Source organism: Peromyscus leucopus, chromosome 22, assembly GCF_004664715.2.
Source record: "Peromyscus leucopus breed LL Stock chromosome 22, UCI_PerLeu_2.1, whole genome shotgun sequence".
Taxonomy (NCBI): Eukaryota; Metazoa; Chordata; class Mammalia; order Rodentia; family Cricetidae; genus Peromyscus; species Peromyscus leucopus.
This window is the reverse complement of record NC_051081.1, coordinates 34,447,907-34,473,268: the sequence shown is the minus strand read 5'-3', so window position 1 is coordinate 34,473,268 and position 25,362 is coordinate 34,447,907. Positions and strand designations below refer to the sequence as shown.

At 41.1% G+C, this 25,362-nt stretch overlaps 1 protein-coding gene across 4 annotated transcripts in view; it reads left to right on the top strand.

Moving 5' to 3' along the window:
* The window catches only part of Babam2 (BRISC and BRCA1 A complex member 2), a 373,611-nt gene that overhangs the window by 27,764 nt on the left and 320,485 nt on the right, over window positions 1-25,362 (top strand). For all 4 annotated transcript variants that reach the window (XM_028873967.2, XM_028873970.2, XM_037198068.1 and 1 more), the window contains exon 3: window positions 5,792-5,868. In XM_028873967.2, coding sequence (XP_028729800.1) covers window positions 5,792-5,868 — 77 coding nt within the window. The remainder of the gene's footprint in view (window positions 1-5,791; window positions 5,869-25,362) is intronic.

The following is a 25,362-nucleotide window of genomic DNA, read 5'->3' as shown; positions in this document are numbered from 1 at the left end:
AATTAAAAAGATTCTATAAGCAGATATTATCTCCAGATAACAAAGTTTTAGTTTTTCCTTTCCAGTCTCGGGCTCTCTTTCCTCCCCATGTTCTCTGTCCTGCCTAGGACCCCTAGTACAGTGGAGAATGCAGTGGTGAGACCTGACGTCCATGTCTCCTGGTCTCAGAGGGGAAACCATTTTGTTATTAAGTTGGATGTTAGTGTAGATTTGTTTTTTGTAGGGGCCTCTTTATGAAAATAAAGTTATTCCTTTTTATTTTTAGTTTATAGAGATTTTTGAAAATCACGATTGTTTGATTTCATCAGTTACTCTGTACTTATTGAGGTTACTCACTTTTTCCTTATTGTGTTAACGGAGGGGATCACCTGTGCCTATTAGAAAAGGATTAGCAGTCAATGAGCTTAGCATCTGTCCAAAGAAATGAAAGGTCTTTCCCTTCCTTGTTACTTTTTTTTTTTTTTTTTTTTTTTTTTTTTTTTTTTTTTTGAGAGAGGGTCTCCATGCAGTCCTGGTTGTCCTGGAACTTGATGGGTAGATCAGGCTGGCCTTGACCTACCTGAGACAGAGATCCACTTGCCTCTGCCTCCGAGTGCTGGAACTAAAGGCATGTGCCACCATGCACTTCCTTGTTAAAGATTAAAAGTAGTATTTGAGCCCATCATTCCTAGTAGAATCACATTGCAATTTAAATCTGACTTTTGTCAGAGGAATACCAACCAACATTTTATACTCCATATTCTAAGGTCGAGTTGAGATTTATCATTTATAATGGAGATAGTACATAGAAGCTGGGAATAACAGTCGATGCCACACAAATTGGCAAACATTTTCTTGAATATTTTAATTTTGTGATGCTTATAAAAACCTTCTGGGATGAGTCACTTATTTTGGTAATGGTTATTTGGAATTCTATTCTAGGAATTAAATGCATAGTTTTCTAGTAGGTTCTAAAACTACCCTTTAGATTTTAGTGATACAGAGATATACATGAGGCATGTCAAGAAAAATCATGTTACTTAGTGGATAGTCCCATTTCCCTGGAGAGCACTGTAGGAGGTTTACTGGAGTATACTGTTGCTACTTTCTTCTTACCAGTTCTAATTCATGTGTTTCCTTTGAGGGGGGGGCAAGACCTCACCTTGTGTGGTGTGATTTAGTTGACTCTATATACAATAATTGCATTAAAGGGTTGCGTCCTAGAATTTGTTCGAATGCCTTTGCATTTTGTAGATTATTTAGGTAGATGTTAAGATGTCAGCCAGTCTGGATGCCATGATCATTTTGAAACTGATTTAGTCTGAGTAAAGTTATTGATACTCGATTTAATCCTGAAAAAAAAACAAAACAAAACCAAAAACACTTCATTCTATAAAATGAAAAATGTGGTGAATATCAGCTAACAGTTACTCACTGCAGCGTGTGACTAGAGTTATTTACAAGGCAATTACTGGTCTTGGAGCCTATTTGATTTCACCATCACCTGTTACTGAAGGTTGCCAAAGCTGAAGGCTTCCGTCTGAGCGGATGTTAAGTGTTGTTGGTGGAGCACAAACGTCATTATCACAAAAACAGGAAGCTATGTAGGAGAACATCCAAGTGGTGAATTAATCGTCAGGGTGAAGGAAACTGACACACTCCCAGGGAAGGAACCTGAAATCATCTACTTTCTGCTTCTGAGACTGCTTAAAGAACAGAAGTGGCCAAACTCATGACTTTTTTTCAGACTTTATTGAATCAAGTAGGGTTAGCCGTAAGCCAGAAAGCATGTTTTCTTGTATTTTACATTGTCTTAAAATGTGGATGTTCTAAAGATTGTGAGATGCCTGCATGGAACTTGATTAATCTCCATTAGTGTTTGGCCAACTAAAATCCTGTGAAGTACAGTGAAATCGATCATTTTCTCTGTTTGTACAGACAACTTAATAATTTGAATCATCTCAATAACTAGGAATAGATGTTTTAAAGAGGAATCAAATAAACATTACTTACCACCATTTTCTGGCTTTTTTTTTTTTTTTAAGATTTATTTATTTATTATGTATACAGTGTTCTGTCTGCATATACACCTGCATGTCAGAAGAGGGCACCAGATCTCATTATGGATGGTTGTGAGCCACCATGTGGTTGCTGGGAATTGAACTTATGACCTCTGGAAGAACAGCCAGTGCTCTTAACCTCTGAGCCATCTCTCCAGCCTCATTTTCTGGCTTTTCATGAATAACCTGCTAAATGAATCAAGAGTATCAGCATTGTAGATCTCAAGAATCCATTGTCAAGGACTTGATTCTTTTGTCATTGGTTGATGTGTGCACAGACAGTTCTTCTACATATTTATAAGTGATTTTCATTAATGCCCATTGCAGAACTTTCATTATTATTTAGTTAGCATACAAAGTAATGGATTTTTTGTACTATTGTCATACATATATATTTTTTAACTGAAAAATTGCGTGTGTGTGTGTGTGTGTGTGTGTGTGTGTGTGTGTGTGTGCATACATGTGTGTATATGTGTGGGTGCGAGCATGCCACAGTGCATGTGGAAGTCACAGGCTGACTTTCAAGGGATAGGTATCTGCTATGTTCGGTCAGGCTGGCAGGCGATGCGTAAGGGCCCTTACCTCCTGAGCTGTCTTGCCAGCCCTTACGCATATATACTCTTATGCTTGGTTCTCATCTCCTTTGTCCCTTCCTCAGCTTGCTGATCAAAGCCTCTTTTTGGTAATCAAGGTTTGCTTTGCATTACTGGTACTTTGTTAATCAAATATCACTTGTTAAAAATGTCCACTTTATAGTTTTTCATTAATTCTAGTGGTCGTCATGTTAATCAATTGGGAGATGGTTTAGTGCTGTGATTTATAAAGAGGGCTCTGTAGTCAGACATCCTGAGTCTGGATTGTAGCTCTCTCATTTCCTAGCAAGTTATTTACATATCATCCAGGGGTTCACTCACTTCTGCAAATGAAAATGATAATTGTGCCCAAATTAGAAGGTTGCTATGATGGAACTAGTTCAATTCCAGAACTTAGAATGATGGTTACCACTTATGAATGGATGCCCAGTGAATGCTAGAACAATATTAAGCAGTGATTTAAAGTTTAAGTTCTGGGCTCAGTGTTTGGCCCTTCTAAGGGAGAGTCTTCCACAGTAATCACACATTTCTCTCCTCAAGATGGGATGAGAGCATCTCCCAGTGCCAGCCAGTCAGCAGTTTTTATCATGACAGTCTGGCACAGCCATTCAGCAAAGCCAGCCTTCCTTCCAGCCTCCCTCCCTCCCTCCCTCCCTCCCTCCCTCCTCCCTCCCTCCCTTCCTTCCTTCCTTCCTTCCTTCCTTCCTTTTTTAAGACAGGGTCTCTCTATGTAGCCCTGGCCATCCTGTCTATGTCAATCACTCTGGCTTCAAACTCACAGAAATCTGCCTGCCTCTGCCTCCCAAATACTCAGATTAAAGGCATGTGCCATCATGCCTGGCTCATTAGCAAATTCTCATCTGCATACATGCTGGTTGAAATGCCAGCCTATTGTACACAGTGCTCTTCTGGATGATTTCTAACCCCAGTGCACTCTCTGAGTAACCTGTATATGTCAGTGACAATTTTTGAATTGTTTTTATTAGTATACATGAAGATTTCATCTGTGTTGGGTGCCTTGCACTGTGTTTGGTATTTTTTTTTTAATGTGTGTAACAATTACCAGCACCAGAGTCCTCCAGTTGGATTGAGAAAACAAGCCAGTTAGAAAGCAGATACAGAGCCATTCTAGGAGTCCTGTGATTAGACAAGCCTGTAAGGGTGAGGGGTGCATGAAGCTTATGTTGAACATTTCTTGTGTAAATTGTTAACTGTGAAAGTTTCCAAAATAAAGCAATAGAAAAGTAGAAACAGTGGTAGACGAAAAGTACCTCTCTTGATGTTCTCAAGAATTCCCACTTGAGGGCTGGCGGGGTGGCAAGGTGGGTAAAGGTGCCTGCTGCCAAGCTTGGCAGGAGTCCAATCCCTGGGCCTCACATGGTCGAAGGAGGGAATCGACTCCCGCGATTTGTTCTCTGACCTCTACATATGTGCTACGGATACCTGAGTTCATGTGAGTGACTGCGTGTACACACACACACACACACACACACACACACACACACAAAATGTAATTTTAGGTGAAAAAAAAAAAGGGTTCCCGGTTGTAATTCCTATTTTCAGATTTGTAGACTTGTTCTCCCTATCTTGGTTTTCCCATGTTAAACTTTAAAACAGCTCATTTCCAGTTTTTGGAGATGAAGTGAAATGTATAAAAGATACTTTTTTACAGCACAGGTCTTTATCCAAAAGTTATTTTTCTTTTGCCATAGCTGTATTTAGTCCAGTGCCCAAATTCAGTTCATCCGTTTTCATCTAGAGGAGGCTTACTGAGCAGTGCTCTGCGCATTAGGAACACCAGGCAAATGGACAGCCAGAGTCCACAGTCTGTTGGTATTTCAGTTCCAGTGAGGATGAAACGGTAATCAATAAGCCAGAGACAAGTACAGGAAGACAGAGCATCCTTAGTGATAGGAAGGAAAAAAGGCCAGGGTGTTGTGATAAAGCAGGTGCTGCTCCACACTGGAAAATCAAGGGAGACCTCTGGAGGAGATGAAACCAAAGCCTGAGTAGCATGGAGGGCCAATCAAAGTCCTGGGATACAAAGTCCTGGGATACGCAGTTCAGGCAGGGAACAGCCCATGCAAAGACACACAAGCAAGAATAGGCTGGTACACCTAAGGAGGATGCCTGGGCCATGCAGATGGCCACAGCAAACAGGACAAGAACAGCAAAGATGATGATAATCAGTAAGCAAGAGACAGATAGTTCAGGGCCCTCCGAGTGGTGGCATTTGAATTGGTTTTTCCACGAGGTGCAAAGGAGGATTGTAATCACAAGAGTCCTGTTATTGAACCAACTCCATGGTTTTCAAAGATTGCTGCCTCTACAGAATAGAACAAATAATGTGGGAAATAAAATGAGAAAGTTGGGCATGGCTTCACTGACCTGGAATCCACCTGGAGTTCCTCCATTAACCTCCTGTGAGTATTTTATTCAATTAAGAGATCAGGGCTGTGTTAATGCAGTTGAAGCTCTGACTTGTAAGGTCCTAAGATACCTTACAAAATTAATATGTATGAAAAGCAGAGGCCATTGTTCAACCTTGTAAAGTCATAGATTTCTAAACTCCCCAGTGTGGAGACCTGGCTGACTGGCTCATTCCCATCTTTTGCATTTGCATTTTATCTGAAATCAAGTACCACGCTTTGTGCTTTCCTGCAGATGAATGGTACGGTGTGCCAGATCGAGAGAAAGCATCGTACCTTTGAAGAAAGAAAGAAAACCATCTGCCACTAGAGAAAGGCCAAAAGTGGGCTCTTTTTTGTATGAACAGAGTGAAAGCTAAGAATCTATGTTTAAAATATGACCATAAAATGTCTCTGCGTTTACAGTTCTTGGCACCAAGGACTGGAGACCTGTTTTGGATGATATACATGATTTTAAAAGTCAAGATAGACTTCTTTTCAAGAGGTACTTGAAGTACTTGGTGTTTGTTCTTAGAAAGCATAGAAGTTTTATTGTGAGATCCATAATTTGTCTCAGAGTAAGGCTCGTTTGTTGTCTTAGATTTCATGACCAGTAAAGGCTTTCATTTTCTTCTTTAAGCCTTTTACGTATTAAACATTACTTTTTATTTACTTTATTAAGTGTCATAAATATGTGGGCTTTTCAATTTTGTTCTTAAAAATCTTTTTTCCCCCCTCTGGATTTCTTAAGCTGTACATCATTGACTCCTGGACCCAACTGTGACCGCTTCAAACTGCACATACCGTATGCTGGAGAGACATTAAAATGTGAGTAAACGATGATTATTTTATTGAAAATATAGATCCAGAGTTAATTATTGGAGGTTGTGGTTTAGTTTTTATTTCCGGCTGTTCAGAGCGATTTCTGATACTGCCCACTAGCAGTTACCGTTTCGTTATCTGCCATCCGGTTCTGGTTGTGTTCAAAGTGAGGCAGCTGGCCGGGATTACGACGCAGTGGAATAGGCCCGTGTAGAAATGTGGGTAAAGGCGCCTCCCATCAATCCTGACCGCCTGAGTTCGATTCCTGGCTCCGCATGGCAGAGAGAACTGAGTCCTGCAGGTTGTTTTCTGATTTACACATGTGTGCTGTGCGCACCCACTCCCCCACCCCCTCTCCGTGTCAAAATCTCTCTAAGACTCTGGGCACAGACTCTGTGTGTCAACATGCTATGGCCTTTATAGCAAGGGTTAGAAATGGAAATGGCCTTCAAGAATCAGACTGATAGTATAAACCAGGAAAGCAGACTAAGTGTGGCAGCTTGGGATGCCCTGTCTCTTGAAGAAACTGCTTCTATTGACTCAGAAGGTAGACGTCAGAAATTTTACATGATTTTTCTCTGAAAATCAGTTTTAGATGTTGGCTGTTTTTCCAAAATTAAGGACATAATGTTGTTCTTCAGGTTAAACTGAATACGTGGGAAGAGTGGCCTGAGCTTCTGTACTGTGTGCATCCAGCGCTGCCTGGGCCACATCTGCAGCATCTGTCTATGCTGCGTAGCCTCCCCCAGCGCTGAAGCTCTCGCCTCCTGTGAAGGTGATAATAGCTCTGCTTTGTCACTGTCAGTAATTAGACCCGACATTTTCTCTCTGAAACCTATTCTTGTGAACAGGGAATTCAGATCTATCTGTTCTTAACAGAAGAGGAATACAAAATGTGGGTCTTAGCGATCAGACGGATGCGTGAGGGAGATAGCACAGGCCGTCAGTGCTTTCAAGGTCAAGGGACCGGACCTCACTGAAAAAGCTGGGCAGGGACACGTGTATAATCCCAGGGTTGGAGGCCAGTAGATTCTGGGGCTTCTGGTCAGTTGGCTTAGCTTACTTGGCAAGTAGCAGGCCAGTGAGGGACCAAGTCTCCGGAAACAAAGTGGATGGCGCCTGAGGAGTGATAGCTAAAGTCGTCCTCTGGCCCCCACGGGCACTTGAGTGTTTGCACACACACACACACACACACACACACACACACACACACGGGATGGGATGGGTGGATAAACTGTTTTTTGGACTATTGACTGTGTGTTCTATCCTCATTATCCAGGAGGTACCACAATTGTTTACCAAAATCAACATTAAATGAGAAACTTGGGACAAGGTGGCATTTTTACTTATTTATTTTTTCCAAGACAGGGTTTCTCTGTGTAGCCCTAGCTGTCCTGGATCTCACTCTGTAGCCCGGGCTGGCCTCGAACTCACAGAGATCCGCCTGGCTCTGCCTCCCGAGTGCTGGGATTAAAGGCGTGCGCCACCAGCGCTACAAGGTGACCTGTTAACCTTGCATTATTAGATCATTCTCAGGAAACCACAAAAGCACAAGAAAATTTTGCCTGTGTGAAGTAACGACAGGACTAGACTGCTACTTTTTTTTTTCAGAAGGAAATTATTACCTAAATTGAAAAGAAATGATCCAGGAAGTCAATCGTGTGCAGGAAATGGAGACTGCCGAGCAGAGAGGAAGCACTGGTCTTCTGCCCCACACTTCCCTCCCACTACCGTTTTCTGAGGAAACCATCAGAATGTTAAGAAATGGTTTCAGTTTAGTTCTTCTGAGGATTCCCATCTCTCTCAGTAATATGCCTTTGCCTGTTTCCTGACTGGCCAGCTTTCGATGTTATCTTTTGACTTCCTGCCCTGATAGAGAGGCATTAGCCTATTTTCACGGTCCCCTTATCTCTCTCTTCCTCTTTAATGTAAGTACATCACCATTATTGGTTCCTGTGTCATTTACCTTGTAGCTTAAAACTTTGAAATGTGGTACTTTTTTCTCATTCTAGGGATCAAACTCAGGGCCTTACAAAGGCTAGAGAAAAGCTTTTCCACAGGTCAACATCCATAGCACCCCCCCGCCCCCATTTTCTTCACCCCCTCAGGGTCACTTTAAACACTGCATCATACGATTAAATGAACAGTCCCAAAAATTCTTGGTAAGTGCATGACTCAGCCTTGCTATCAGCTAGGATAATCTCTGTGCAGTAGTGATGAATGCTTCGTTTATCTGGATTCCCATGAACCGCAGATAATGTCTTTTGGCTTCACACTTCACAGGATAGGAATATTAGTCTCTGCTTCTTTCTTTTTTTCCTGCGCTGCTTTCTCTTGTTTTCTGTTTTTTTTTTCCTTTGCATTTTCAAGATTAATTTGTTGTCTATAATTGTCTCCAGGGCATTATTCACAAATTGCACAATGACTCTATGGGCCTGCTCTGTAACAAAAAGCACCTGCATTTGTTACCCTTAGATTTTACCTTGTTTCATAGGCCTGTATATTAAAGATTCTATATACGACTGGATGATTTCTTAGGATGCAGGTCACTTGCTTAGGTTACTGGAACCCAGGCTCAAATAACCTCAAATAGCCCAGGCTGGCTTGTTCCTCCCTTGTCTGCTTCTGCCTTTCCTACATCTCTGGCCAATGTTTTTATCATCCCCATTTCAGTTAGGTGTCTTACTTAAGAGCTCTTTCTTCCTCTGTTCCTCTTTCAGATGTCTTCTTATGCAGTATCTGTTACAGTCTTTCAAAGAACAAAAATTAGAGATAAAAAAAAAATGCTTTGGGACCGGTGAGATGATTCAGCAGGTAAAGATGCCTGCTGACAATCCTCGGGACCTACTTGGTGGAAGCTGAGAGCGCTTCTGGTTTTCTTTCTGTTGCTGTGATAAAACACTCTGACCAAAAACCCTTCTGGATCAGTTAATAATCAGGAGTGCCTGTGGGGCAGTTTGTTCTAGGCAAGTCCTCAATCAAGGCTTTCCTCTCCAAGGACTTGAGGCTGCAGTTCAAACTAAGCAGGGGGTTGGAGAGATGGCTCAGCAGTTAAGAACACAAATCGTTCTTGGAGAGGATGCGAGTTCAGTCCCTAGAACCAATGTCAGGCAGCTCACAACTGTCTGTCCAGCCCCGTGAGATCTGGTTCTTTGTTTTGGACTGTGTAGGCACCTGCACACATGTACATATACTTACACATATGTATAGTTGTGATTGAAAATAAGATAAATCTTTAGAACAAGATGAAACAAACAAACAAAAAAAAAAACAAACCAGCTACTCAGTTCAAGAACTGACTCCCAAAAGTTGTCCTCAGACCTCCAAATGCATGCCACATGCACACACAATCACACACACACACACACACACACACACACACACACACACACACACACAGAGAGAGAGAAAAATAAATGTAACAAAAGTAAAAAATATTTTTTTCTTGCTTTTTGCTTTTTGAGACTGGATTTCTCTGTGCTGTAGTTCTGGCTGTCTTAGAACTCGATTTGTAGACCAGGCTGGCATTGAACTCACAGAGATCTACTTGCCTCTGCCTCCTGAGTGCTAGGATTAAAGGCATGTTGTACCACCTCCCAGCAAGTGAAAAAAAAAATTTTTTTTAAATGTTCTCTTTTTACCACCATTATTTTGATATCTGCAGGGAGCATATTTTATATCATCATTTCTTTTCCTGTTATTCTAGAGCAGTGGTTCTCAGTCTTCCTAAAGCTGTGACCCTTTAATACAGTTCCTCATGTTGTGGTGACCCCCATCCATAAGATTATTTTGTTGGTACTTCATAACTGTAATTTTGCTACTGTTATCACAACTGTAATTTTACTACTGTTATGAGTTGTAATGTAACTGTCTGTGTTTTCCAATGGTCTTAGGCAATTCCTGTGAAAGGCTCATTCGACCCCCACAGGGATCGTGACCCACAGGTTGAGAATCACTGGTCTATAGACTTTCCTCAAATAAAAATTGTCATGTATATTTAAGGTAGAAAGAAAATATTGTGTAGAACTTCTGGATAGTTGAGCAGGACTCATGAAGTATCTAAGTGCATGGCGGGCCAGCTCTTAGTGTGGGGGACCCCTGAGTGTCCTATTTTGAAGTTTAGCTATCATCAAAATAGTTTTTTCAAAAGTGAACTTCCTGTGGGGTTTCTTTTTTTCTGGGAGTACACACTTGGCCATCGTCAGGCAGGAAGGTGTGTGGACTATTCTCCAAGGGACTTTTATTTAATCTCCTGTTCATGGCCCTGTGTCTCATTCTCTCGTCTCCACACACTGGATATCTGGAAGGACAGTGTCTTCTTTTCCATCAATCGTGTTCTCAGATTACTGTGAGAGGCAGCGAGGGGCTCTCCGTCCTGCGAGAGAGGCGGCGAGGGGCGCTCTGTCCTGTCAAGCAGTTTCCATCTGTAGTCTGTCTTCCAGAAACTCGTTGGGATCTCAGCTGCTGATTGCTGTTTTCTTCTCTTCGGCTGTTCCTTTCTCTTGTTTTGTATTTTTTATCTATTTTTTTAAACTATTAATGGAGGGGGGGGTTAGAAGGAAGAATAAATAAATATGTAGTCAGCCTAGAGTGTTTTTAAGTGTGTGAATTTATCATGTTATACTATGATATATTTGCTGAGATCCCGTATTTCCTCATTATTGTAAAAATGACGAAACCTGGTATTCGTCATATATTAGGTGTATTCTATCAAACTATTGTTTGATGTCATTATACACTAAAAGCTTATTTAGCCTATAGTATTCTATGTAATAAATGAATAGACAACTGTTGGAAAAATCTTAATACTAAGATCCCAGCCGTAAGCAGCCCACAGCCAAATAAATGGGAAGAAATTATTGGCCATGAAAACTTATTTATGTGAGTTCATTGAATTAGAGGGATGAACTTTTTCCTTTCTGAAATTGTGTGTGTGTGTGTGTGTGTGTGTGTGTGTGTGTGTGCTTCATATGTATGTACGTGTTCGTTTGTATGTGCATATGGAGATCAGAAGTTGGTATCAGGTGTCTTCCTCAGTCACTCTTTACCTTGGCTTGTTTGCTTGATTTTTGGGACAGGGTCTCACTCTGGCTGTCCTGGGACTCATTGTATAGACCAGGGCTGGCCTTGAACTCATAGAGATCTGCCTGCTTCTGCCTCTGCCTCTGAGTGTTGGAACTAAAGGCGTGTGCCACCATGCCTGGATACCTTTGTTCTTTGAGACAAGGTTTTTCACTGCAGGTGGAGCTCACTCACTGATTTGGTCAAGCTGGCTAGCAGTGAGTCTGGTGATCTGTGTGTCTGTATTCCCAGCTCTGAGATCACGCATGGATATGTACTGTTGCACCTGGCTTCTTATGTGACTTCTGGGGGTTCAAACTCAGTCTTCCTGTTTGAGTGGCAAGCACTTCATGGACTGGGCCATTTCCCAAGCTCCTTCTTTCTGAAATTGTTGACTTTCTGTCGAAAACCTTCAGAGGGATGTTCAGTGTTAGAGCCAGGGTGTGGCAGCAGGTACTGGGCTAGCAGATTTCTGTAGAAGCCTTGAGGATGATGGGATTATGAGTTAGCTCCTTCTAGACTTTAGAAAGGTAGGGTTTAAGGTGCCATCTTGTCTCTTCCTTGAAAACCTATTCTAATTCTCAAATTTGTATCCCATGGAGTAGCCTACTGCTTCTGTCTAGAGTTCCAGACAAAAGCCTCTGTACGTTTAGGGATGGGAGTTCTTTTTCCTTATTTTTATTTTTAAGATTAATTTTTGATATGTCTCTGTGTGGGTGTGCACCTGTGAGTGCAGGTGCCCTCAGGGGCCAGATGTGTCAGATTGCCCCTGGAGCTGAGTTACAGGTGCTTGGGAGCTGGGATCCTCTGCAAGAGCTGTGTGATTGTTGACTGCTGTACCACCTCTCTAGCCCTGGGAAGTTATTTTTCTAAGATCTGGTGACGATATAGTGGACATCAAAAATAAACGAAATCAACTACATAAATTATGGTAGGTAAGCCTTCCCTTAGTTTAGAAAATCAAAACCAGTGTACCCTTTGAACATGTAGTTAATCCTCGAATAAAGAATGGTTGGAGCCATCATTACTGATCAAGATTGAGTACATGGGTGGATACATGAGGTCATGATCATAGTGCTCAGATGTGTCTTGGTCACAGTGTTAGAGAGAATACGGTATTCTGTTCCTTGTGTCTGCCTTGTACCAGCAGACAGTCGGTCTCTACAGGTTATTTATTATACAAGGAATTGCTTATCGGAGCACTGATGCTTTTCCCACTTGCAAACATAATTTGTTTCTGTCAGTGCTTCCAAGAACAAGTTTTTTTTGTTTTGTATGATATTTAGGCCATGGCCATTAAGCTTCCTTTCTTTGTAACTTAACTGAAAACTATTTCCATATTAATTCTGTTTATAATATTAAAAAAATTCAGTTACACGTGTGTGTGTGTGTGTGTGTGTGTGTCCATGGTCTTGCACTTGCTATGGTGTGCATGTGGAGGTCAGAGTACAGACAACCTTCGGGTGTTGTTCTTGCCTTCCATTGTGTTGGGCCTGAGGATTGAACCTAGGTCCTCAGACTCAGTGACTTTCATCACTGTACGCTTTCTTGCTAGCCCATCTGCTACAAGCTCTCATAAACCCTGCCAGGAGGTTTGAGTTGTGGGGAGCTGATAGCGGTAGGAATGTGGACCAGTTAGATCTTGCATTAACGTCAGTAGTTATGGTAGTTCCACTCTGTGTGTAACTTGAAAATCATGGAAGGGGGTTTCCTGGGTTCATTTGTTATAAAGAACGAGTCATTTGTGGTAGCCATGAATTTTTAAAGAATCAGTTCTTCCCTCTTAGAGTAAGATTTTGCAGGCTTATTCTCTTTTTTCCCCCTCTCTTTTTCCACTCCCTTCCTTTATTTTAGGTTTTATTATTTCTTATACTTTTCTTTTTTGTTTCTTTTTGAGACAAGATTTCATTTTGTAGTCTATACTGTCCTGCAACTCACTATGTAACCCAGGCTAGTCTTAAGCTCTCCATGATCTCTCTACCTTTGCCTTTTTTTTTTTGGTTTTTCGAGACAGGGTTTCTCTGTGTAGCTTTGCGCCTTTTCCTGGAACTCACTTGGTAGCCCAGGCTGGCCTCAAACTCACAGAGATCCGCCTGGCTCTGCCTCCCGAGTGCTGGGATTAAAGGCGTGTGCCACCACCGCCTGGCTACCTTTGCCTTTTAAGTGAAAGGATTACAGGTATGAGCCACCCACCTTAGCTTCTTTTAACTTTTTAAGTCGTTCTTTTATTTTGCCTAACATCTTTTTGTAAGGATGGAAACTTAGCATATGTTCCTATTGAGCACTTTGGAACTTTATCTTTATTATGGCTAAGAGATGTATTGTCATAGTGGTTAATTATTACAAGGTTTGTCATTAAATTCAACTTTTTGCAGCCTATATAATATTTATCTTTAGATAAACAAATACTGTTTTCATCAACAAACTCTTCAATAAGCTTAGTTTGCTCAAGTAAACATAAATATTTGTGAGTTTCTATAGTTTTACAGTCTTTGGAAAGCAGCTATGACCATAAACATAGAAGGTCTTCGCTTTTTTTAAAAAATTATTTTATGTGTATGAATATTTTGTCTTCATGTGTGTCTGTGCACCATGTACGTGTCTAGTACCTAGAGAGGTCAGAAGTGGGCATTGGATCCCATGGCACCGGAGCCACTATGTGGCCACTGGGAATCAAACCTGGGTCCTCTGGAAGAGTATAAATAACTTTCTTAAAGCTTTACATTAAATTTTATTGAAAACTTGTTGTATGTTCTTTAAAATATAATTTTAGCCAAGGCTAATTCAAAGTATTTGGGGTTTATAGTAATTTATTTTGTAAGTTTAAACTCAATGAACAGAGCCCGCTTTGTTTATTTAATTTTCAGCTCCCCGCACAGTAGAGGTGTTCTCTTATACTGTGGAAGGAGTAGGTAGAATGGATGCATGGATACATGAGTCTGGGAATCTTAGTGCTCAGATGTGTCTTGGTCACAGTGTTAAAGAGAATACGGTATTCTGTTCCATGTGTCTGCCTTGTACCAGCAGACATTCGGTCTCTACAAGTTATTTATTATACAAGGAATTGTTAATTGGAGCCCTGCCCCTAACAATTCAGAAAACAGAAAGGCATGCACAGTACTTTGAAGACTGGGAATCTGAACCCATTTTGTATTTATATATTTCATTTCACTCTGTCCCCTGAAATCAGATTAATGAAAATAGGATGCAACTAAAATTTGTATGTCAGAATAGTCCACGTATTAGAAAACAGTACTTAGAGAAATCAGTTTCACCCATGAACAAAGGGAACTTGTTAATGAAAGGCAAAGGAGATTTGCACATCTCGGTGGCCTCATGAACTGATTCCTAAAGAAGTGTTCATACTCACAATTCAATAACTGAAATAAAGGGGTGGCAGAGGATTGCAGTGCGTTAGGAAGGATGCTATTGTTTCTGCAGTTCTTTTAACGTGAGGAACAACTGCTGGCTGGTGGAAAGCATTGCCAGTTTATGTAAGAAATTATTGAAAGTTGTCCAAGGACAGTGATATTAATTAAAGAGAAGCCCTTGAACTTGACAGTTGTAGATGACACAGATCATACTTGCACAGGAGTGGAAATGTGCTTCTTGAGGATGTGAGGAAAGTGTGTTGAAGTGTGAAGGCCCCCCTGAAGTGGTAGAAGTCTCTCAGCTACAGGAGAAGCCATAGACAGGCCAGGGATTTGTTATGAACATAGGTTTATACATAGAGACATCCTGGTCATTCTGCATGGCCTTTAGTTCTAGGAGTAATTATCGGATTGTTTGAGAGGGAGAGGGAGGTCAGCAAAGGAGATAGAATGAGAGAGTGCGTGTGGATACCCACACTGTTTATATAGGAGTATGCTTTTGCTCATGTATTATTTCCAATCTCTGACATTTAGAGAAGCTTAATAAGTAGTGTTTGTGGAATGAACCAATTATATTCTTTCTCTGGATCTAGCAATGATGAGATTTGATGAGCAAGTGACAGACCTTAATTCTGCAGGCTCTTTGAATCATATTGTTTATGCCACTATGAAGAGAAATCATTGAAATATTGTAAGGTATATTGAGCAAGTCTGTGGCTAGGGAATCAGCTTGTTAATATGGGTTTCAAATTTGAAATTATCTTTTGTTTGAAATTTTTGTATTTCATACCAACAGTTTATGTTAATCAGGGACTGTTTGGTTATAAGGAATCCATTGGAACCAAAATAAATGAAAGGATTTGTTTATTTGTCTTTATAAGGAATCAAGTGAATTTTATGGTGCCCAAGGGCAGGGAGGAGGGCAAGGCCTGAGAGGGACTGGAAAAAGGCACTGGAATGCTGGTAGACACCGTAGCAGCCAGCTGTCATCTGCATCCTTGGATTTAAGGTGTTCTTCTGGCACTTCATCAACTTTATTCTTTTCCCCAGGTATTTCTAAACATTAGCTAGAAATGACTTTCTAAGCCTCCCATAGGTGACTTGATTCCATTAGAGAGGAAGTCATTGGCTCTACATTCTTGGGAAAGTAGGTCTGGTTGGCAGCTTTGGCTGAGTGTTTGAATGTCCACTTTAAATTTTTTTTTTTTTTTTTAGTTTTTTCGTGTAGTTTTGGTACCTGTCCTGGATCTTGCTCTGTAGACCAGGCTGGCCTCGAACTCACAGAGATCCGCCTGCCTCTGCCTCCCCAGTGCTGGGATTAAAGGCGTGCGCCACCACAGCTGCCTGGCTGAATCTCCACTTTTGATATAAACATGGCCAGAGGGCTCTAGGTTATGTATTCTCAGTTTGGTTACTAGAGGCTAGCTTCTAGTTTTGTATTTTTCTGGTGTGTGTGTGTGTGTGTTGCATGCCCATGAGTGTGCAGGTGTGCAGGTACCCATGCATGTAGCCAGAGGAGGACTTTTGGAGTCTTTCTCTGCCACTCTTTGCTTTACTCCCTTGAGACAGGGTCTATCACAGAACCAGAAACTCACCATTTTTCTCCTATTATAGGCATGCTTAGCCATGCTAGGCTTTTGACATGGGTGCTGGGGATTTGAACTCACGTGTTTATGCTTTCAGAGCAAATATGTTTACTCAGGAGCTATCTCCCTGCCCTCTGGAAGACAGTGTAAGCACAGCTAAGCATGGTCTGGGGCAGGTACCCAGAGAGGTCCATTCCTGTGTTTCTGATGAAACTGTAGACATGCTCACTTTGTGTCTCACAGTGGAGCAATACTGTTGTTTATCATTTGAGAGGAATGATGAATATTTATTAAAGCCATTTGCAACACAGTAGAGAAGTTGTGCCAAAGAATGATCTCCAAAGGGTTTGAAGTTGAAATACTTTCCCTTCGGAGGAAAAAGCCTGGAAGAACACATGGATTATGATTTGGATAATGCATTCTCCCCCATGTGCTCAGAAGCACAGTATAAAATTCACTGTTCATTTCTAAGGATTCAGTACTGCATTACTAAATTTAAATATATAATTTTTGGAGAATTATCCAAATAAAATGAAACCAGCTTCAGAACTGTTGTTTAAATTGAATGCACTATTCAATTAAACAGTGGCCAGATACACCGATATTTTTATAGAGAAGTTACAAATACTGTTCCAGAAATTCTGCTTCATTGAATCTTCTCAAGATTCAGCTTCAGTTTTTGATCCATACCTTCTTGATGATTTGGCTGCTCTCTCTCTCTCTCTCTCTCTCTCTCTCTCTCTCTCTCTCTCTCTCTCTCTCTCTCCACTCACACACCTCTATGCATTTTAACCTCCCTGCTTTAGCACCTCAGGTCCATTACATGGTCCTCATTGTAGCCAATCAGTGTTGGAAGAGCAGAGTGAGTATCCTTTTCTGGTTACTGCTCTCCAAAATCTTGCTCCGACAGCACAGTGTAGTAGCATTGAGCGTCTTGGCTCTGATGGATGCTACACAGAAACAGCCTACCTGGTTAATGATATCTGAAGGATCGAGTTATCAGTGTTGTAAGGAGATTTGTGTGTCAGCTGAAAAAGCTGTTGACGTCCTTGATTTAATATCATCTACAAGAAATGTTTGCTTTGTTATTATGCTCTACGTTCTTTAGAACATTTGTTTTTGCACATCTATGTGTATGATGTTTGTATGGAGGCACTGACATGCCATATTACATGGGAGGAGACCAGGGAACAACTCTCTGGAGTGGACTCTTTTTTTTTTTTGTTGGTTTTTGAGACAGGGTTTCTCTGTGTAGCTTTAGAGCCTGTTCTGTAGCCCAGGCTGGTCTCGAACTCACAGAGATCTGCCTGCCTCTGCCTCCCGAGTGCTGGGATTAAAGGCGTGCGCCACCGCCGCCCGGCTGGAGTGGACTCTTTTCACTGTATGTGTTCCAGGGATTGATTCAGGTCACCAGGCTTTCGTGACAAGTGCCTTCACCACGGAGCCATTATGCCAGCCACATAACCGCTGACCTTTGTCCAGGTAATTCCCTAAGCTGCCTGTTGTGGCTATAGCCATTGGCATTTATTTTTTTTATTTTTTTAAAAATTGACTCAGGGTCTGTCTAAGTAGTTCAGGCTAGCTTTAACCTAACTCTGTAGCCTGGACAGACCTTGAACTTCCCACTCTACCTCAGCATCCCTCGTAGCCAGGACCACAGGCCTGGATAGCTTCTTTCAGGTGCTGCTGTTGACATTTTTGTTGGGATGACACAACCATTTATAAAACTTATGAAAAATTTCTTGTGCTGCTTAAAATAAAACTTGTTTAGAAAATGTTAACTGAATAATCTTTTTTTTTTTTTTTTTTTTTTTTTTTGTTCCCATGCCCATCTCCCCTTTAGTATTTAGTGGACTGCATCCCTTAGCCTGACCTTCAAGGCCAGCCATAGACTGACATTCTAGTTTTCCATTCTCTTCCAGTTAGAGCTCAGCTAAGGAAATGCAAGACTGATTTGCTCATTTGTGGCTCTCAAAATTCTTTTTTTTTTTTTTTTTTTTTTTTTGGTTTTTCGAGACAGGGTTTCTCTGTGTAGCTTTGCGCCTTTCCTGGAACTCACTTGGCAGCCCAGGCTGGTCTCGAACTCACAAAGATCCGCCTGCCTCTGCCTCCTGAGTGCTGGGATTAAAGGCGTGTGCCACCACCGCCCGGCTCTCAAAATTCTTGTGGTCCCTGCTTGTACTGTTGGTCACTCGGGTTTGGCTTTTGTGGAAGCAAAGCATGCTGGTAGCAAACAGCCCATTGTGTGACATGCATGTCAGCTTTCATTTGCACGCACACGTCTGCCACTGCAGTGGACATGTAGGTTCTTTCATCCCCAGGGTCCTTGTGAGGGGAATAGGACTTAACTGTTCGCACTGTGACTTGCAGCACTAAGTAAAAAGTCGGACACTGTATCTTGGGATGTAGTATTCTGTAGCATGCTGAGGGCATTGTAGTTTTCTTTGGTAGCCCGGTCCATTTTACTTTTATTTTTATCTTTAAAAAAAGATTCATTGACTTAAAGATTATTATTATCCTGCACTCAAGGTATTTTTAGAGGCTAATTAGGGAGGCAGGCCACCTTTGATTTAATGAATGGTCTAAAGTGCTCACTGAAAAGCAAGGAAGAAGAGCTAATTTGGGGGGTTAGACAGTCTTGCTCCCTTAGATTTTCAGGATTCTTTTGTCGTGGTGTTTCAGAGTATTTCATTTCTTGGGCCTTATGGACTATTAGAGCTATCTTAAGAAGAGCCGCTAATACTGTTAACTTTGTAAAACGGCTTTAGTTATAACTAATAGTACATATATGCAATCTGGCTTTGATGCTGATTATAATTTAATAAAAAGCAACTGACCGACATAATTTCTAAACTATAAAATAATTTCATTTATACAAAGCAGGCTTATTATACAAAATTTCCCTTGACACAATTCTGATGTAGGAGTTTATATACCGCTATTTTAAGTCAAGTTTATTGTGTTATCATTTACGCTAATAAAACGTATACATTTTAAGTGTAATACTGCACGTATTTTGGCAGTTCTAGCTATCTGTAAGGAATACCTGAGTCCAGATGTAGAGCCTTCCACTCCTTAAAGGCCAGTCTGCTCCACTGCCATCCCTTAGTACTGAACCTCTTTTCTTAGAAAGCGTGAGACTGTTTCCCAGGAGTGGAATTGTGTGCTGTGTGTTCCTGGGGGGGGGGATAGGCGGCTGGCTTCCTTCTCTGAGCACGGTGTTTTGGAACTTCATCCATACTACTGGGAGTATTGCTGCTGTTCCTGCTTGTTCCGTGCCTGTAGTGACAGTGGACGCACAGTCCTCCTTCCTCAGCGCCCTGGTGATGGGATTGCAGGCCTGCGCCACAGAACCTCACCCCTTCATTTCTTTATTTCTGAATAGTGCAATGTTGTGTGACTAGAATCCCTTCAAAAAGTTCATTTGTGGAAGAACACTTGGGCCACCTCCAGATTTTTGGCTGATATGAATTACATTGTGAATTCTTACATTTTTGTAGATACCTTTTGTGGTATCTACATATATATTTGCTTTTCTTGGGTGAATCTTGTGTTGTAGGCTAAGCATAGATTAAACTTTATAAGTATGTGGTAAGCTGTTCTGTGAAGTAGATGTACCATTTTACAGTTCAGATAACAATTGCGAGTGTTCTAATTATTGCAGGTTCCGGTATTGTTGACCCATTTTGAGCTAATTTTGGTCATGTATTTATTGTTTAACCACTTAAGTAGTTTCTTTCCACTTACGGATTTTCTATTGTGGACTCTCTTGAGCCAATGCAACATTCTTTCAATTCCTGTAGCTTTATTGGAAGTGTTTAAATGTGAGCATGTGTGCCTCCAGTATCTTTCCCACAGTTGTTTGGGCTCTTCTAGGTTATTTGTATTTTAGGATCAGCTTTGCATGGTACCAAAGTCCTGTTGGATCTCATTGAATCCAGGGCCCAATCTGTGGAGAAGTAGATGTCTTAGTAGCATCAGGTCTCTTCACTGCCCTAAACCTGAACCGTTTTAGTGTCCTGTTGGCACCCATGTTAGGGGTGTTCAGCCAGCAAAGTCTGTGTAGAGATCCCCATGAGTGAAAACCATTTTGTCCCCCACATTTGGATAACGGATGCTCAGTCTGTATGTATGTATACATTTCCCTGGCCAGCCCTCTTCACCTTTGTCCTTCATGTTAGATGTCTCTGTCTTTGGCTGTTACAGTGGCTTTAGAAAAGTGTTCACACCTTTTCCTTAATTTTTAAAAACTTCTTCTTCTGATTTCATTTTGGGAATTCATTTACTTTAGATATACGCTCTTTATAAGGTGTATATTTTCTCCCTAACTATCCTTGATCATCTTGACAAATCTTCGTCTAACCCAGTGTCACAAAGATTTTTGTTCCATACTTTATTCTTATTTTTATTGATTGACTTCCTTGTTTTTATGTGTTGTGCATGTGTTACATGTGTGTGAATACGTGTGTGTACACGTTTGTACATGCATGTGGATTCCTGGGATTGATACCAGGAATCATCCTGGACCACTCTTCCACCTTATTCATTGAGACAGGTGTCTTAGTCAAACCCAGAGCTCACCGATGGGGCTAGACTTTTGAGGTCTGGGGATCCCATCTCCACGTGTGAGGCCACCACATCACCTGACATGCCCATAGGTTCTGGAGATCCAGACTCCAGCTGTCAGGCTTATGCAGCATGCACCATGCCCACTGAGCCATCCTCCCAGTCCTACACTTCATGTTTTCTACTTCTGCCTGTCGCCCAGTTTGAGTCAATATTTGTTTATATTTATTCCTCTAGATTTGGAAACACCTGTCAGATCTGTAGTAGTAACGGCACCTCTGAGTTTCCTCGTTGAGTGATTTACCTCCTCCCCGCCTTTCCCACCAGTCTGCATAGTGGTTTATCGGTGTGTAATGTTCTCCCAGAGCCAGCATTTGGGTTCGTCTGTCTTTGTAGTGATTGCTTCCTGGTTTTACTGCCTTTCCTTCTGATCTCCAGTTTTCCTTCTTTTTCACACTGAACTTTGTTTTCTCTTCTTTTCTCCCAGTTAATTGAAATGGAAAGTGAAGGCCCTGATTTGATAGCTTCATGGTTTTCTTAGCATTGAGTGCTATGGTTTTCCATCACAAGCATTTTTAGCTGCATTCTGCAACTTGGGCTGTTTGGTGCTCATTTTTTCCTGATGTTTTCAAAATTTCCTCAAGATTTCTTTTTCACATGTTGGTTATTTAGAAATATCTCGTTTAATTTTTAGAGTTCTGTGGACTTTCGTTACCTTTTATTGGTTATGAATTTAATTTAATTGTGGTTAGAGAATATTCTTTAAATGACTTCAATCACTTTAAGTTTGTTGAAACTTGTTTGACGGCCCAGGTTATGAATGATCTTAGCAGGTGTTCTAGGTGCACTGAAAAAGATGAATGCTCTTATGTTATTTGGTGGCATGCCCTGTAAATGACAGCTAAGTCAAATTGGTTGGTAGGTTGTTCAGATGTAACATACTGCTTTGTATTGCTATCTGCTTGTTGTCACTGTGGATGTTTAGAAAGGGTTGCTAAGTTCTTTGAGTGTGATTATGAGTTTGTGTAAGAGTGCGCCATATTTGTGTTCATTTATGTTGTTATATCAGTTGTTAATGGTCTGTAGAAACTGCAGACTGCAGTTTTAGATCTTCCTGGTTTTACTGCTCTGTGGCTTTTGCTTTATGTAGGTGGAAGCTCTTGTTACTAGATTTAAAAAAGTGTAGGATTATGATATCTACACACCATGCTCTTAGGATATTGTTTGTTCCAAAATCTAATTTAATTGATATTAATATACCATGGTACATCTTTTCTTATTCTTTTATTTTTAACCTGTTTGGGTCTTTACATTTAGGGCGAATTTTATATGGCAGCATATAACTGGATCTTGCTTTTAGTTCCAACAATCTTGGCTTCTTAATTGAGATTTTGGATCATTTACATTTAATGCGATTATTGATGTATTGGACTGATCAGTGCATAAGTATACTTATCATCTTGTGGTACATAATTCATATTAATAACATGTGTCTAGTAATTATCTTTGGATTTCAGGCCTGTTTTCCATTCTGCAAGATTATGGCACCGAGAAAAGTGCCCTTGTGTCTGAGAGGAAAGGACTTTACAAATATACCTCTTCAGAATGTACAGAAGATATTTTAACATTCCATTCTGACCTCAGAACGAAGAGTGTTCAGAAAACTAGGTCCTTACTGGAAGTGTTCATAGGAGCTGAATATGTTCCTTTGTAGTCTTTTTCTTTATTTTTCTGGCCCTTAAAGACAGAATGACCTTACATGTAGGATATTTCAAATCGAAGTTGGTATAAGACCTTATGGGTCATTTTATGGCCACTCCAAATGACCCAGTTACTCTAGATGAGGTTAGGTTTCTCAGCAGCCTTTATATGGTGTGATCTAATCTCCCTGATCCCTGGATCATTGGTCTGTCTTGGGACAACATAACTGAGATGACATGTAGCCAAAAGTTTCTTCAGTCCTGCCCTCCCTGTGTTCTTGATGAATCTCTCCCACCCCCAGTCCCGCAGCCACTTATGAAATAATCATTCAGAGGGTTAATATTAATTACAAACTGTATGGCCTATGGCTCAAGCTTCTTGCTAGCTAGCTTGTATAACTTAATGCAACCCATTTCTATTAATCTGTGTATCACCACCTGTTCCATGGTTTTACCTCTGTCTCATTACATGTTGTTCCTTGGACAGCAGGTTGGCGTCTCCCCGACTCCGCCCATTTTCTCTCTGTATCCCCACTTGGATTTCCTACCTGCCTCTTAGCTACCTTGCCATAGGCCAAAGCTGCTTTATTTATTAGCCAATGGGAGCAACACATATATTCACAGCATATAGAAAGACATCTCACAGCATATAGAAAAACATCCCACAGCAGTGACATATTTCATCCTCCTGAGAAATATATCCCATTTCTTAGTTTCTAGCATAAGACATTCATATTAACTTGTGTACACTGATAATTAATGTCTATCCCTGTCTGTATATAGATATTTATTTCTGTGCCATGTATGACTCTTCTGTATCTTAAAATTATAAAAGACTTTTGTGTGATATAAACAGCCTAATCTTTCATAGTAGAGTTTTAAAAAAAATACTGTTCCCAGACTGCTGTCAAAACTCCAACTTAGTGAAATCCCTTTTCACATTCCAGATTTAAGCAAGATGATCATCTTTGGATTCTTTAGTCAGTTCTATATCAGGATATGAAAAACAAAAAAGAAAAAAACAACACCCCAGCGACTTTACCCCTGATATTTACATGTTGACACCATGCTTGTTACTATCATTAGGAACACACCCTCCTCACCAAAATCCTTGTTCTTCTGTCTCTGACTATGTGTTGTCTGGTAGAAGGAAGGGAACAAAACGTCTTGGTAGGACTGTATCTTCAGTGATGGATAATTACATCCATTAAAAAAGCAAAACCACTTAGCCAACAGTATGGCAAAATCAGAAGATGATGCAAGAGGGTTTGGGAAGTTCTAGAGAATTAGAAAGATGTGGGATTTCCAATGAAGACCAAGGATAGCGAATTTGTGAGGGGAATAAAGAGGCAGATGAGAGAGAGATGTGGACAGATAGCCCTCATTTGAGGAAAAAGGAAACAATTAAAAGTTTTAAACTATATTCTGAATAACGTCTGTACTCCCCCCCCCCTTCCTTGGGCCTTAGAGATTGGAGACCCCCCCCTTAACTGTTTCTCTTGGCGGCAATGATAATGGTTGTCGTTAGTGCATAGAGAAGTTGCAAACCATTTCTCATTACTTCTTCCTTTGTACTTTTGCCTAACCCTCTCCATCTGGAGAAATGCCAGTTTGCCACTAAATTTAAATAAATAAGAACATGTCTCATCAATAGGGGTGGCAAATTTAGCCCCTCTTTAGAGCACTGAGCAATTTATGACCATATGTTAAATACCATAAAACAGCTTTAAAGATTTGGTCCCTGGCCATTGCCAGATTGCACCGTAGGAGTACAGCAGCGCTGGGAGGGACTGGCAATGTTTCCTCCGGCCCTCGGAGGCCTCAGCAGCTCACTGATGTCACAGCCAGAGGGGCCTGTTTTCAAACATTCCCTTTCTAAAGGTGAGATCCCACAAGATCCCACTTGGCATTTGGATGCAGAGAAAGCAAGGCTTCTTTTTGATTCTTAAGGGTCAGAATTAGCCTGGAAGTGTTGTGTGGGAGAAGGAGCATCTTGGCAGCAGTGAGCGGGTCTGGAAGGCAAGGCTAGGAATAGGTAGTAGATGTCCTACTCACTCCTTTTCTTGGAGCATGGACTGGACTTTTACATGGTACCAGTCAACCAAATACCACATTTCTTACTCATTTTCTTCTTGCCAACTTTTCATGGAATTAATATTAATGTTCAAACAATTTCAAAATTTCATACTCAAGAGCTGCCAGCTGTAAGGATTCCTTTTCTTCCAGGAGTGTGACTCATTATTTGGTGAACTCCAAATATTAGTTTTTCTTTCTACCAGCATCACTGCCTGTGACTCACACACGGCATAACGCAGGCTCACGGTCGAGAGCATCAAGGTGCGGGCCAGCCAGTGTGATTTGTGGTCAGGTGGTTCTGAATGATCTCCGATGGGCTTCACACAGTGAGAACCGAGGAGCAGGGGCGGGGCCAGTAAGTACAGCTAGGCATGGCAAAGCTTTGGGTGGCGTTTCCCTGACACATCCCTCGGGAAGATAACTCTTGTTCCAGAGAAAGATGATGAAATTTGGTTGTCAAGGGTCCAGGACTCCCAGCCTTCTTGAATGTGGAGGTGCCAGCGCTAGGGCTGGTTTCCTGTCAGTTCCTGTGTGGTTTGGGCTCCTTCCTCTCTGCACAGATCATTGTATTTGGTCATCCATCATAGCTGCTGCTCTGTGAAGTTTTGGCAATTTGAGGCAGCTGGCATATTTCTCTAGGAAGTGCAGTTTGGAAGCTCCTGTTGTATTCTTCCTAAGGCCAGGAAACACACTATTGTTTCTTGTTGTTGCTGTCTTCCTTTGAAAGAACAAATTACTTCAAACTTTGGCAAATTGTAAAGGCTCCGGGTAGCATTTTGAAAGAACTCTGTGCATATTGTTGGTCTAGGGCACAAATGCAAGCGATCTTTCACATGACCTGTAAATCTTGTCTGTTTTTCCATGACATAGACTGTGTAACTGAGTGGATGTACCCTCCTCCCCGTGTGCATGCTGTCCTTGGAGAGACAACAGGATTTTTTGCTTTGCTTTGTTCTGGCCTTTGATTTTAAACTTTAGTCTAATGAATTAAGCCATATTGTAGCCTACTTAATTCTTCTCTGCTTCTCTTAACACTAGGATCTTTCTGTTCCTGTTACCAGCATCTGTTCCGTCTTTTCACCTGAGTGAATAGCTAGCGTGTTTGCATCGCATTTTCAAACTGTATGGAACCCAGAAGTA